At 45.7% G+C, this 15,366-nt stretch overlaps 1 protein-coding gene across 6 annotated transcripts in view; it reads right to left on the reverse strand.

Annotated features, from left to right (window-relative positions):
- RBM47 (RNA binding motif protein 47) overlaps nucleotides 1–15,366 on the reverse strand; it is a 113,030-nt gene that overhangs the window by 66,565 nt on the left and 31,099 nt on the right. For 2 of the 6 annotated variants that reach the window (XM_080379013.1, XM_080379012.1), the window contains exon 1: nucleotides 14,093–15,009. In XM_080379013.1, coding sequence (XP_080235139.1) covers nucleotides 14,093–14,121 — 29 coding nt within the window. In that variant the 5' untranslated portion in view covers nucleotides 14,122–15,009. The other 4 variants (XM_080379016.1, XM_080379015.1, XM_080379017.1 and 1 more) reach the window with 4 other exon arrangements.

Here is a 15,366-nt window from a genome sequence, read left to right on the forward strand (position 1 = left end):
GCCCTCACCTTCATGTTTCACTAGGTGAAGGTGCCAGCCTGGGTCTGGATGGGTGACTGCAATGAGCTGCTCCCCCTGAGAAGTGCCAGAGATCCTATGAAGCCCTGATATTTGGAAGGTGGGTGCTATACATTGGATCCTGCACTGCTTTGGACCCTCACAGGAGATGATGGCCTCCTCCACTTGCCGTGCAGTGCAGAAGGTAGCCCTGCTCCAGCAAAGAAGCTGGGCTCAGGCACTGATGGTGGCTGCTGTCCCCACCACTCTCCCAGAGACATCGGAGGAGATGCATTGGCGCCTGATGCACTGTGAGAAAGGGGAACTCATAGCTAAGGCAGATAAACAGGCTTTTGGTTACTACTTTCTGTTCTAGCTCTGCACATGGATCCTGTGTATTGCTGGCCAAGTCATTTAAACCAAGCTTTGTACAGATGGTTACTGACTGACTGCATGTTCCTTATTTTCGAGTGGGAACATTTTCTGGTCTGCAATTTGCTTACAGAAGCAAAGAGAACTTATTGCTGCAAGTGAACTCACTGGGAAATGCACTCTGAAAATGCGGGTCTTAATCAAAACTAAGTTTTCTGGAAAACAGAGTCATAAGGCAAGCAGTGCAACTGACTCACACTGCTAGCTGAAGTGGGGGTAAAAATAAAAGGTAATTAATTCTGCCCAAAGGCAAACAAACATTTCATTTCTGGATTCTCTACCCCGTTTTTATTGTTAAATTTGATCAATTTTTTAAATGAAACATCATTCTAAAGCAAAAAAAAATGTGGCTGCATTATTTTGAAAATATGGAAATAACACTTCAACGTATTTGCATATGTTTATTTCTGACCACCTAAAATACCCTCCTAGCTTGACATAGATCTGTAGCTAGAGCTTGTTTACCCTAAATACATTTTTCCATGAAGACAGTCTTTAACTAATAAAGTTCATATGTGCCTTGCCCTAAACTGTATAGTCAAAACTGTATGGTAAACTTCTTAATTTATATTCTGTGTCTCTATTTTCTTAGTAAATAAATATCAAATGCTTGTTGTGCAGATTATCTTATTACTGTTTGTAAGTATATAAATGCTATAGAGATGGACACCATTAAAATACCAAAGAGTAATACATTCCTCTTCAGAGCAAAGCAATGCAAGACCATGAACCATTTACATCCTGAACAGCAGGAGAAAAAAACACAACCTTTTAAAATTGCTTACTGACCACCCTCCTTTTCACATATTTATATGGCAAGTATCCTACAAAAAAACTCAACAGGTCTGAGTACCTTCAAAAAACAGGATCATATGTACCAGAAGGCAAATTAGGATTGTGCAGGCTATAAACCTGGCACTCTCTGAATTGCACACTTCATATTTTTTTCTGAGTAGGATGTATCTCCACACTGTTTCCTAAGCTTGTACATTTGGGGTTTTTTTATGCAAACTGAAACTCAACCCCAAATTCCATCATGTGGCATCCTACTGACACATGTCACTTGGAGGAGTAGCACATGAGATTTACTGCATGGACTTCTGCTTCACAGAGTAAATGAGTAAATCACAGAGGCAGGGCAGCAGCCCAGCCCAGCATTTGCTGGCAGCAGCAGTAGAAGAGGGAAGGGGCAGAAAATAGGGGGCTACTTCCAGTTTCTCATGGGAAAGGGGGTGCTGGGAAAAGCACCTAGATTCACACCTAGAAGTGCCTGGGCTCTGTCCAGGCTCCTTGGTGACCTGTCCCATCTCACCCTCCTGTCCTTGTCTGATACCAGTGCCCCAGGCTCACATCACTACCTCCCTCTGGTTACCTCTCACTCCAAGTTCCCCTGCCTGCCTGGCTCTGTTTGCAGCCCCCCATGTCAGACCCTGCTCCCAAATGTGCTGTCTCCCTGCCCAGCCCCCAGTTCTCAGTCCCTTCCATTTGAGTTACCTCCTCAAATCCCTCTTTCCATCAGCCTTCTGACTCCCCATCAGCTTTTCCAAGAAAACAGTCATCTTCCCTCTACCTCCTTGTCACTCCTCTGTCTCTTCTTTTCCTTTGTTCCTAGATTCAACTTGCTCTTCACAGCCCCAAGCCCCAGTACCTGTTTCTTTGCTTCCTTTGCCTTTAGATGCCCTATACACTGCTCTTGAACTTGGGGGCAGAGAGCCTAGCAGCATCATACCAGATGTGCAACTAAAGTCTTGCTCAGACTGGAGCACAGCAGTGTGAACAGTGGCTTCTGGGACCTGGATGTTAAAAGCTGTTTCCACGAAACACATGGAAATTGTGATTTTCAAAGGCTTATATCCTGCTTAAACCTGAGTACCCCTGCGCAGGAGCCACTTTCCTGCTAAAGGTCAAGCCGCTGCCCTAGGAAGAGGTTGCAAAAATTTGAAAAAAAGCTAATTGTTTAACTTTGATTTTCAGAAATGGTACAATGTTTTAGGTTAAGCAACTCATGGGCCTCTCTCCAGGCAAATGCAGGACAAATCACATGCCTCAGGCAGTTTGCCATGCAATGTTTCAATCCAGGGACTTTGTGGTTAAAAAAAGAGGAGGGCTTGCTGACAGAGTGGCAAAGCCCCACCACCTTCCCCCAGACACACTGTCAAATATTAACCCAGCAGTTCAGAGGCTGCACTTAGAAGCAGTGTGTCACAGAATGGAAGAAGCTTCAGGTACCAAAAAATGATTAACTGAAGAGAAATAATTAAGTGATGAAAGATACTGAGGAAGCGGCTAACAGGAAGGGAAAAACAGATGCCTAAAGGCCAGAGAAACAGCGACACAGAGCCTGGAAGGACAGCAACTGGCTAAAATCACAAATGGTCAAGGACAAGCCAGTGAACAGTGTCACTGGAAAAGAGAGGAGTGACACAGATAAGCTGCAAAACAAGTAGAGGTATTCAGCTCCAGTAGCTCTGAAGTAGCATGGCTTGGGGATAATGAAATCCTCAGTCAAGGGAAAGGGTGGCCAGCATGTGAAGGGGAAATGGATTCTCAACAGTACAGTAAGATTGCCAAATATTAGCTGGTTTTGTTTTATATTTGGTTTGGTTTTCTCTCTGTGTATTTAAGTAACACATTTTATTAATGTTTTATTTTTGGACCCTAAGCATGGGCATAACAAATCCTAAGTCTGCTGATTAAAAAAGGATGCCTATAACCTCCAATATTACTCATTCTTTAAGGATTGAACTTGCAGGACTGCTAATCTGTTTGCTGGGGGCTTGCTTTGTCCAGCCATCCTAGATGAAGATCCTCAGTCTAGTCATCAATTACAGATGTTAATCGTATGTTTCTTCAGTATGTGGAAGAAGCACCTAGAAGCCTTTTTATTATTGCTCAACACAATTAGCTTCTATGAAAAAAAGAATTCCCTTTGTGGTTCCCACCCTGCCCTGGTAGCCATGTGAGGGACATCACAAAAGTTCTGCTACCTGCTTTCTGTGGTGAGAAAAGTAGGTGCTTGCTTTGGCACTCGTACGGAGCCAAAATGCGCTATGAAACCACCCATGCACAGCTCCACCAGAGAAGGTGCCAGGAAGGAATCCTCTTGGTGGTTCTCACCCTACCCTGGTAGCCACGTGAGTGACATCACCAAAGTTCTGTTTACTTCTTTCTGTGTTTAGAAATTTAGGTGCTAATTTTTTCACTTGTACAGACTCAAATGCTCCATGGAACCATCCAGCCCCAGCTCCACCAGAGAAGGTGCCACGAAGGCATTCTCTTGCAGATACTCACCCTGCCCTGGTAGCCATGTGAAGGACATCACAAAAGTTGGTCAATCAGTTTTCTGAACCAATACAAGGGTAAATATGTTTTCTCATGGTTCTCGGCTTTTCGCAACAATTCAGAGGCCAAAGTTTTACAAAATTATGAGCAAATGAAAATAGTCCCCTAGAAAATGCCGGACATCCTTATTGACAACAGCTGCCCTGTCTTCTTCCTTTTACATCTGCTTGTACAATTGGAATATTTGGATGTAAAGTCTCATGTACTTGGAGCAGGTACAGTCCCAGATCTCTGCAGGTTATATTGCATGCACAGTTTTTTCTGAAGTGGGCTACAACAGTTGTATCTGTTTATTGATACCAAAGCTACAGGCCCTTTAGCAGTGCATTTCAAACTCCTTTTCCAAAAGCAGTGATTTGAGGCAGAAACCTGGGACTCGTCACAACCAGCACCCTGGGGACTCTCCTGGCCTTACAGGGTTTCACCGCAAGCACCACTCACCCGCTCTGGCAGTGGGTGCCCACAGGGGCAAAAGTGCAGCACAAAACACAACCTGCTGGGCAGTTCCCCACCCTCCCTTGGTGATTACAAAGACCTACGTAGCACCAGCAGCACTTCCCAAAGGCCCCCGCACAGGGCTGTGGTGGTGCTGAGGACAGTGTAGAAAGGGGAGCTGAGACAGGGAGCCCAGAGGCTGCTAGAGGTTTGGGTTAGGTGTCCAGTTGATCAGCATCTTCCCTCATCCCTCCTCAGGGCTCTCACAGCACAACTTCCCGTGCACAGCTGCCCAACCCTGCCAAAACGAAGGTGTAAGCCAAATACACAGAAAAGACCCTGCGACTTGCTATAGCTCCCCGAAGATCAGCCACATCAGATCCTGCCGCAAGACCTTACAGCCCAGTGAGATGTTCAGCTGCTCTGGCAGACAGTAACAACAAAACAGATATCCACAGCAACCAGAACAACCCACTTGACCATACTGTTGTTAATTCATCCGTGCCATTTTCTGTGGCAAGGCAGGGATGTGAACCCAGGCTTCCTAAGTTTTATACTGGTGCTCTACCTGCAAAACCAGTCATTCATACACTTTTTGCTTCTTGCCTGGCTTGTTCTACACCCTATTGCACATATACATGCAATAGTATGTGTGAACTCAGAAAAAAAACTTTATTTAATAGTGATTGACATTTGCAAGAGCTTTAAGAATGCAATGATTTTGGCATCTGTTACTTTCCAGGTAAGGATTAGCAAACCGATGAGTTATCAACCAACTGATGTTCTTTGTTTAAAACGGGCTGCATTGCAAAATGGAGGCAGCTTTCAGATTTTTTGCAGAAAGATTGTGCTTTGATTTGGAAATAGGGAAGCACAGCAAGGATTGCAACATGAGACAGATAAGATTAGACAAAGAGGAAATGTGATAGAAATGGTTTGGATCTATAGGAGGAGCAATAAAATGCTGTTCATATCACATCATTCATGTTACAGCGCTTGTTTTAGAAGACACAGAGGCAGTGCCCCCTTGTCAGAGGTGAGGCAGAAGTTAAGCTCTTCCTGCATTTTGGCAGCGTGGCTGGAATCCAGGTTTGAACAATGTAGAAATGGAGTGAAAATGAAAGCCTGGCTCCTTCACTTTGCATGTCATTCAGAGCTCCTGATGTTAGGGGGGAAGGGGGTCATCCTTTCTGCTTTTCCATGGTACCAGCATCTCTGCATCCAGCTATATAGCACTCTGAACCAGACTGAGTGTGCTCTGGCGCTCCACAGACCCCTTGCTCAGCAACCCCTTGCTTTGCATCCTTGCAGACATGCATCCTGCTCCAGGATCCCCGGCCACGGACCTAAACTCACTGATGGACACAGGCAGAGCAAGTGGAGAGTACAGAGGCCCCAGAAACTGGTGCCTGTGTCAGAAGGCAAAGGCGGACCGTGTAGGATGGGGAAGCAGTGAGTCAGCTTTAGGCGCTGCGTGCTGACTGCTGTATTGCACCGCATGGATGGAGTCTGGCTACTGAGGAGTTTCGATCCTGTGGTTTTGGCTGAGTTTTGCTTTGAACCCAGAACTCAGAAACAAACTTGCACAACAACAACTAGCAAGCTTATCTAATCCTCTTTGCACCAGCCTCAGCTCTGGAAAGGGTTTGTTCAACCCATTTGTGGGTATTTCTAAGGCAAGACTACACACGTGGGGACAGATAGCCTTGTATCTGCCCTGTGGTAGCATGATTACAGCTCCCAAAATGCAGCAGGATCCTTTCTGATTACTTTGGAGTACAAGAAAAAAGAACATACAGTTGCCTACACATTAAAAACTAAAAGATGTGTCCAAAGATACTATAAACTTACACCCCAGCTCACAACTCCCTTGTACAGCCTGTGTACCCACAGCATTCACGGACAACCATGGTCTTTAACTGATTTTCACTATTACCAGTATGAAGCTTTATTGCAAATCTAACCTGCTAGTCTTATGGATACATGGTATTTTTCATAAAACTAAGTTTATTACAACTGCCCATAGGTAAGTAGATCGCACTGCAGCAGTTTTGCTTTCATTTTCTTTGGAGATCCTGTATTTTTCATGCAACTTACTTTTTTAGAAAAAACAGTTGTGCTTATTGGAAAATACAGAGAGGGAGAGATGTTTCATGCTAGAAGCAGGTGCATCCCTATCACCTCTTGTACATACACAGTATATTCTTTAACACCCTGTCTCCTATGGCCCTCCTCAAGAGTGAATTTCTAGTGTTTTGCAAGAGGAGAAGAAAAAAAATATTTATTTCTTATTTATTGGCAGGGAAATTATAGCACAGTAAGGGAAAATGATCCCATTGAGATCATCCCCCTAAACCAGAGACAAAGATGGTAACTAATCACTGACAGCTGACTGACAGTGCTTTGGGAATTAAAAATCCAGCACTGAGACTGATTTGTGTACCTGCTGTGCATATACAGAGAGGCCTACATCTGTTTATAAGAAGCAAAGTATTTCCCAGACAGCTGCAAAGTTAAATTTACCAAAGCCTTGATCTCTGCACCTATAGAGGTACAGAGCACTTTTACTAACTTCACTGAAGCCAGTGATCCGTGATACCAGTGTAGAAGAAAGGCTACTATTTGCACAGAGCGCAACAACATAAATACAAATAACGTACTTTTTCTTTTTCTGTTTTTTTTGAGGTTTTTTTCAAAGCTCAGCAATCTACAGGTGGAAATGCCAGGATCTGGCTCAGATTTCAGCCTCCTCCACCAAGCTACAAGCTGAGGCTGGTCGAACAGGCTCAGCCCTCTGCTGTGTTGCTTTACCAGTGGGATGGACACCACAACGGTGCCAGCAGCCTGCTGGCAGCAGCCCCACAGCCCAGGGGCTTGCAGGATCACGGCTAACACACCTCTCAAATCCCTGTTCGCGGTGCCTCTCTCTTCCAGCTAGCATAGCACCATAAAGCTGTCTCTGGGAGATGGCAGGAATCAAAACCCCACAGTTAAAGATCCAGATAATGCTGTAGATAAAGGGAGGAAAAAAAGCCCTGGAACTGCTCTGTGAGCAAAACACCCAAGGTCACCAGTGCCTCCAGTTTAGCCATACCTAACTGCTCTTAGGCCTTCTGGCAGTTCATTCCACATCCCTCAGAGCTGTAGGCTTTACATAGTGCCCCATATATCAACCAGGCAGAGAGCTGATAAACTTGCCAGAAGCAGGTAGCCATGGAATAGCCAGGAATTTGCATAGGAATTTTGACAAGAATTTTCTTACTTAGATTCCTAAGGTCAGCAAACAGTTAAACAAAAATTGTTTGTCAGTCCGTCTTGCTGCTTACCAGGAATGTAAGCTTGCAGACTAATACCTGCAGAAAGCCAGAATTTTCAGAAGAAATAAAAATTGGACATGGGAAGACATGGTCTCTGATCTTCTCAGCACCTCAGATAAGGACTTGAGAACACCCGTGGTAAAACACAGGTCAGAGAAAAGACTTTCCAATATTAGGAAGGGCTCCAGAGGCTGCAGGCTGGCACATGACGAGGCAGACAGGAGCAGAGCAGCCACAGATGTGCTCCGGAGTCGCTGCCAATCTCGGGCTGCGTTGGAGGCAGAGCACCCTCCCAGCATATCAGACACCCCTTGCCACCCCTACGGCACTTGGGGAGATTTATTCTGCACATGTACAGTCTGACCTGTGACTCACACAGGTAAGATGAGACTTGGGACTTCAGTATGTAGAAGAAACACGTAGAAGCCTTTCTATTACTGCTCAACACAATTCGCTTCTATGAAAATCACGGGGTTTTTCTTCCTTGCAGGGCAGCTGTGGCCTGTTTGGACCATGCCCAGGTCAAAGCTTGCTCCTGGACCCTGGTGTTGTGCAGCACCACTGGGTACATCTGCAGCTACCCTGGGCCTTGGTGCTCAGGGTAAGCAGACAACCTTGTCAGCAGCATTTCGTCACCCTGTTTACTTCATAAATACTGAGTAAGACACCACACATAGCAGCAGCAATAAGCATGTTCAGATCTCCTTGATCCAACCCGAGGCACCTCCACCTTCCCATCCCTTGAAGGTGTGCACTCAGCACTGTATCAGTCAGATACAGTGGGTCTTTCCTTGCTTGCTTCATGAGGCCGAAAAGGCAAGGATAGAGTCAGCCTTCAAGAGCCACACACTGTACTGCAATCCTGAAAGTCTGAATACACCCACCCATGAAACCTATCTCTGCTTGCAGCTTTACCTGCAACGATGCTCCTGTGAGCTTCAAGCATCTTACTAGTGCTATCTTTAATATGAACACTAATGACAATGAAATATCCCTGTGAGGTCTAGCACTCACATTAGGATGTGGGCACCAGTGCACAAACTCTCTGAAATTGAAGCACCCACAGCCAACAGAAATTTTACTTCCAGAAGCATGTACATGATGTGGACATGGCCTAAAGTCATGTCATTAATGTAAATATTTTATTAAGGTGAGCTGAATGTGCTCTTTTGTTTTAAAAACTTCTTGAGGACATGTCCCTGCATGCACCTTCATGTTTTGACTCTATATTCCCTCCTTGTCTTTGGTGCCTTTTTCCCCAGCTCTTGCTCTTCCTCTCTCCCCATCCTCGAAAGCTCCTGCAGTCGCACCCTGCAAGCCACCTGCCCAGCCCTAATGACCTCAGTTTCCCACTTCAGCACACACTCCAGCTTTAAAGACCTCAGTCAGCCACAGTGTCTTCATACTTCCATTCCTCCAGGTCCTAAAACCTTGTTGCTTCAGCAGCAAAGCTTTCAAACCCTAATGAAGCATCTTTGTCTCAGATTTTCCCTAACTGGAATCAGACTACTCAGTGAGCTGATCTTTTCCCCCCTTTCTTCCTCCTCCTCTTTACAAGGATCCCTCATTTATCATTTCCTCCCTTCCCTTCCCAGCCCTGCAGACACCTCCCCTCCACCCAAGTCTACTACCTTCCTCCTTCAGTTTTGATTCTCCATTTTTATCTTCTCACTGCTGCTGATTTACGCTGGTGACTCATATCACCCTCTCATTGTGCTGTGTCCATCCCACCTATTCCCTTCCTCTGCTGCCCTGATCCTTCCCTTTACTCCTAAAAAAGACCATCTCTTTTGCATGCACTGCTCATACTCCAGGCTCCCTACTGCTGATTTTTCCCCGCACTAACCTTCAAGTGGTCCCATTCAGCACCATCCATTAGCCTTCCCCATTATGTCTCACCATTCAGACTTTCTGTGATTTCCACTCCATCAACCCTGATGACCTCTTTTCACCATCATCTTTCTACCAAGTTCAATTGCACATTCCCCCTATACTTCAATTTCTTTTAATTTGCTTTCCCATAATATCCAGCCCAGCTGATGTCCCTCATCCATGTTTTATGTACCTTCTGAAAGACTGTCTACTGAAAGCCTAGCATTGCTTCCAGCCTAGCATGGAGAAAACAGAGTCCCTGATACCCCCACTCTCAGGGGATACCCAAAATCTCTTTTCTCTCTGCAGTGATAATTGCCACTCTGTTTGCAGGCAGGGCACAGTTTTTATTTGGGCAGCCTTTCACTCAAGCTATAGCTAAGATCTGATGATGCTTTCTTATTACATGTGAAAGGCATTGCCGATTCTATCTACCCTCATAGCTAAAACACTTCTCCAGAGTCTCACCCTTCCATTAGCTCAGTAACAGCAACATTGTTTTCTCTGCTGTCGTAACTGCAGCCTTGATTCATTGTTTCATCTTCCAAATACTATTGCAAGTCATTTTCTTAGCCCGATATTTTGAGTGTGCCACTCATTCTTATGCTGCTGTTGACCAGCTCCCCATTCTCTAACAAATAAAATAAAAGTGTCCTTACACAGTGCTTGCACAGGCAGGCAGAGCCAAATGGCAAATGGGTACTTTTTGCAGCTTTTGAACACCTGCTTTATGCTTTCCATCAAGTACCTTTCTGTTTTCCCTTATAATTCCTCCCTGGGTCTACCTCCATGGTCACAACTGCAGAGGAGCTTTGCTTATCTCTCCTAAATTCCTTCTAAAATCTCTCCCTTGCTGCTGAAATAGTGCAACAACGGCCAGGCTGCCAGCGTGCTTGCTCTGTACCCAGCTGACCCCCCCATCATTTCCTTGTGCTCCACCCCACGTTTAACTCACCTCTTGCCTTTCGCTGGGTATTTCATGCATAAACCCCACAGAGCTGTGACAGTCCTTCCACTCCGCCTGTGGAGCAGAGTACACACACAGCAGCAACACCCAGGTCAGGAATCCCGGGTCTATGACAGTGCAATAATTAACAACCTTTTTAATGTTACTGAGAATTCAACTTGCTGAGGCTGAACCTACACCCTGACTTGTGGTGGAGCTTATTAAGTTTCTCTGATAAAAGACTGAAATGCAGAGGCAGTATTTCAGTTGATTTCAAAGGCAGAACTCACACACACCCACTGGGTACTCAAAAGGCCAAAATACGAATGCAGCCCTGAACTACATCACTTGGGGTGGTGCTTCTCCAGAGTAAATCTCCCAACAGCCTTCATGCTGGCGAATAGGGAATAGGACGGAGAGCACTACAGTTGTCAGTGGCTGGTTAAGCCATGCCCACTTTGGAAACAGCTGAAAGTCACTGTTGTCTTAGGATTCTTGGTTGAGGATTTTTGTGCATTCGTAGTTTCCTTCCATCTCATGCCAAACAAGCCCGTCTGTGCTGATTTAGTCTCAGCTTTATGACCTAGCTAGGTAAAAGATAACATCCAGACTATAAGTACATTTTGTGAAACACACTCTTACAAAATATCAAAAAACTCTCTCTTCTTTTTAAATGAAATCTTGGTTGTGATCATAGCAAATGAAAGAATGGAAAGGGCAAAATTTCCCTCAAATATAAGGTAGTCAGCTCTGCAGTTACTAAGAAGTTGGTTTGCTCTGTTGAGTTCACTGTGTCACCAAAATCCTACCAGCCATAGCTATACAAAGCTTGCATTGTCTCAGCAAGGCTACTGAGATGTTCCTGATCTTGGCAAGAGCTAGGTGTACGCAGAAGCATTTTATTGGGGAAAAAAAATTACAACAGCAGAAAGAAATATTATTTTAGGCCTCTTACTGGAAAGATAAAGGTCGGAGTCCTTCCTTCTGCTAAAACAGCACACAAAAATATCCTGTTCACAGGATCCATTTTACAACCTTGAAGATTGCACCTAAAATTCCCCATATGAAACAAATTTCAAAGTAACTCGACTACAATATAAGGAAGGATTTGTGGGTTTAGGTCATTGGTAATTTGGATCTCAACTTCCTGACGAAAGAAGCAGCTACATACACCCATACACAGGCATGGAGACAGTGCCTTCACAGTTAGCCCAGCAGATCTGCTTCCTTGCTACAAAGCAAGCCTGATCTTTACGTTCATCCACTGATTTCTTTTTTTCAGCAGGAACAGGATCTGGCAACATTTCTTCACAAAGAGCACATATTATCCCCTATTAAATTTCTCAATAAATCAGAGCAGTATTGATTTGGGAAACCATGCATGGATGATCACAGCCAGCAGTTTGAATGAAAGACAAGATTATTGTTTCACCTGTAAGTGTCATACAACATTTGCTGGAGGTTGTCACTCTAATGGTGCTGTGGGCTCCTACGGCAAATCAACAGGTGCTTGCATACCCACCCCAGATTAACCCCTGGATTTTCTTCTCTAACTGTAGGATATTAATAAATTTTGAATATGCCATTGCCAACCCAATTAATGGGACTTCAGTATACACTTAAAACCATAAAAATCTATTTCATTGGTTGTCAGAGCCAATCATAAGTCTATGATGGCAGAAGTAAGAATTGCCATCTATGTTGCTCAGATTAAATATTTTTAATCAGCTACCAAAAAAGCATAATTTCCAGCTTTTTACACAAGCAGTCTTAATTTTCACAGGGGAAACCAGCTGACGGTGGAAAAAACGTATCCTAACAAGCAAAAGCAAACACTTCTGCCTTCTGCCAGATGCTCTCACAGCTTTTGCAGAAGAGGCTGTAGCATTTCACATAGTAGCAAAGGAGTGAGGTGGCTCTGGTGTGGGGAGAAAGCCAAGACCCCGAAACATGGGCAGCCTCAGCAGCAGACCCTGCTGCTGGGGAGAGCCCTGCTGAAGGCAGCCAGGCGCAGGCTGTGCAAGGTCAAAGTTTCAGACCAAACTGCCATTGAACTAAGTATTCCTTGAAGGCTCTGCTACCTCCACTGCTTATATTAAATACTTTTATTCCAAAGTTTTCAACGGGTTTGGTTTTTTGTTGTTTTTTTTTTTTTTTTAATCTGGTGTATTGAAGGCAGCACATTCCTTTACTTTCTGAAACTTCAAACAAAAATTTTGCTTCACAGGCCACTACAGGAACACACAGAAATGATTAGCAACTGTATTTACACACCAGACAACCTTTAAATGTTTCCCTAACAACACCCAGAGCCCAGAGCCTGAGTCCCAGAGCAGGTCAGCACCCGAAAGCAGGGGGGGAGCTGGGGTCTGCCTGGGCAGGGAGGTGAGGTGGGAGCACCTGCCCCCAGCTCCCGGCGGGATGCACGCCATTAAAACAAGCCAGGAGAAGAACCTTTCCCAGGGTGGGAATATGCAGGGGGAGGCGTGGGGAGAGAGCAAACGTGCGAGAAAAGGGTCTGCCTCCCCGTTTATCTCCCGGATAGCAGTTCGTTAGCCTTCAGCACTCGTGCTACGAGTCTGCCGGACACCAGTCAGCGGCGCATCCCCGGCATTATCTCTGCTTCCCCTCCGGAGCGAACGCCGCCTTCCCGTTTTCCAGCTGGATACCAGGCTCCGCTTGACGCCGCGGGCGCGCTCCTGCCCCCCGCCCGGCACCTGCGGCGCGGCCCCGCTGGCAGCCGGCCCGGCCCCGCTTGCGACACCGCCCCGCTCCCTGCCGCATCGTGTGAACCCGGCTCGGCGGGCAAAGAGTAATTGCAGGCTTGTCCAAATTATCATTTGCAAAGTTTAGGAGGCGCGGAAAGGCACCCGTGCTCAGTTTGTGCTAGCCTCGGGCGGCTCATTTCAGCCCGGTGTTACGCTCCTGCCCTTCGCCAGCTCGGCCCGGTTGAGCTGATAAAATTTAGGAGGGATTTTGAGATCTGTTAGGTCCCAGCCCATCTTTAACTAGTATAATACTTTGGCTTTAGCTCAAAGTCTTATTTTAAATTCCTAAGAAGAAATGAACTGTGCAGCTTTCCCTCTTAAAAAAAAAAAAAAAAAAAAAAAAAAAAAAAGGTCAGCTATGTGTTTTAAAATTAATACGCAGTCCCTGGTATTTCTCATCCAATCACACATACCTGAGTGAAGGAGATGCTTGGCCTCCCGATCGATACGTCTTTTAAAGGCCGTCAGAAACTTTTCCCAGATAAGATCCCAGCCTTATGCTAATGTCTATAACAGACTGGCAGACAGCAGCCATTGTCAGAGCCCTCTTGTCACCTCCCTGTCACCGGTGCCACCCCTCCGCGTTCTGCGCGAACTACACTATTTAAAACGTTGAAAAAGAAGAAACAGCCACACAAACGAAATACTCTTCCAGTGTACTCCAAAGACATTAGGCACGTCACGCTGTAGTTCTTCTTTGACATGGAGAAACACACTCTGTCCTTATTTAATACCTGCTTCTACCTCTCATCTGTCACCTTTCCTCAGAACCACCAGAAATCTGTCACTTGGAAAGAGTCACCAAAACTTCTCTGAGAATCTCTGCAGTCCTCTCCATTCGCCTTTTCCCCCCAGCAATATTTTTAAATGTATTTGCTGAGTGAACATCTGTCCCTTTACATGGCCACCCCGAGCCCAGCAGTGTAAACCCTCAGGCACGAACAGAGGAAGAGCAGAGCAGACCGAAGAGCAGCGGGACCTACCTGGAGCCCACCTCAGCGCCCAGCACCATTCACAGCACCAGCAGCGTTTCGGGGCAGGAACCTAATGCATTTTCCTTTCTACCACGCTGCTCAATGAGAGTTGAGCAACTCCTCACACCGCTGCTTGGAGCAACAGCTCTCCCAACCTTAACCCCCTCTCTTGGCTCTTTCCTTTTTTTTTTTTTTTTTTTTTTTTTTTTTTTTTAACAGAGTTTTTGAGCACTAAAACTTGCAATTAGTACCAGCTAAGCCAAAGCCCCTGCTCGCCCCTGCCCTAAGCCGCACATTCCAGGGCGCTGAGCAGGGCGCTGAGCTCCTCGCCGGCACCGCTCAGCTCTTCCACTCCCAGCCCCGACTTCTGCCTACAGACCCGATAAGGCTGCAGGCGCTCAGGAGCACGCACTGAAACTCGGACAGGGGAAAAATCGGTCTCTCATCCCCAGCCTGGGTGGTTTTTTTTAAACACACACCCCCTCCTCCTCCTCCTCCCTTTCTCTCCGCACGCACAGTAGCAAGGTTGTCTCTTGACTACTCCCTGCCTTAAACTCACCAAACCAGATTTTTACTCCCAATACCTTCCCGTAAATCTGAACTGAAATTTTACCCTGCTCGCTAAGCTTGCCTGGCTGAGGGCCAGTACAGCATTCCTGTTGTTTTAAGAGGGCAGATTAAGAGAGAGAGAGAGAGAGAGAAAGAGGAAGAAAAGAGAGAGGGAAACCTGGAGAGATACAAGGGCTGCAAGGAAGTAAACTTTTAGGGCAGCTTTACTTAAAACGCTGTGGGAAGGAGTGATTCCCTTTTATCTTTAAAGAGCTAAACCGGTGATTCTTTTTGGCTGTGTCAGTCATGAGAAAACACCCTCCTTGGCCACGGCATCCTTCAGGTGGATGGAGATTTGAAAAGAAAATCAGCCACTGGTACTCACCTGACGGACAGCATCGGCGGCGTCAGCGCAGCGGGGAGAGGAGCCCGCACTTCTGCCTGACCCGCTCACCCCGCCGCAGCGGTACCGCGGGTTAAAGAAGTGCCACATTTTACCCTTTTCTGACCTAAAGTTACATGTGGTTTCTAGAAAAGGAACAAAAGAGAAACCAGTTTATATTAAAAATAAAAAAACACAACCAAAACCAAAAAGCAAAACCAAACACAACCACACAACAACAAAACAGCCAAGCCTTCTTTTAACCTCCGGGTGATCCCTCTGACCGTTGTCTGGAAGGCTTAAAGAAACAATGAAGCAACATTGTAAACTTTCTCACTCCCTTTTACATTAC

Source organism: Falco punctatus (genome assembly GCF_963210335.1).
Source record: "Falco punctatus genome assembly, chromosome: 1".
Lineage (NCBI taxonomy): Eukaryota > Metazoa > Chordata > Aves > Falconiformes > Falconidae > Falco > Falco punctatus.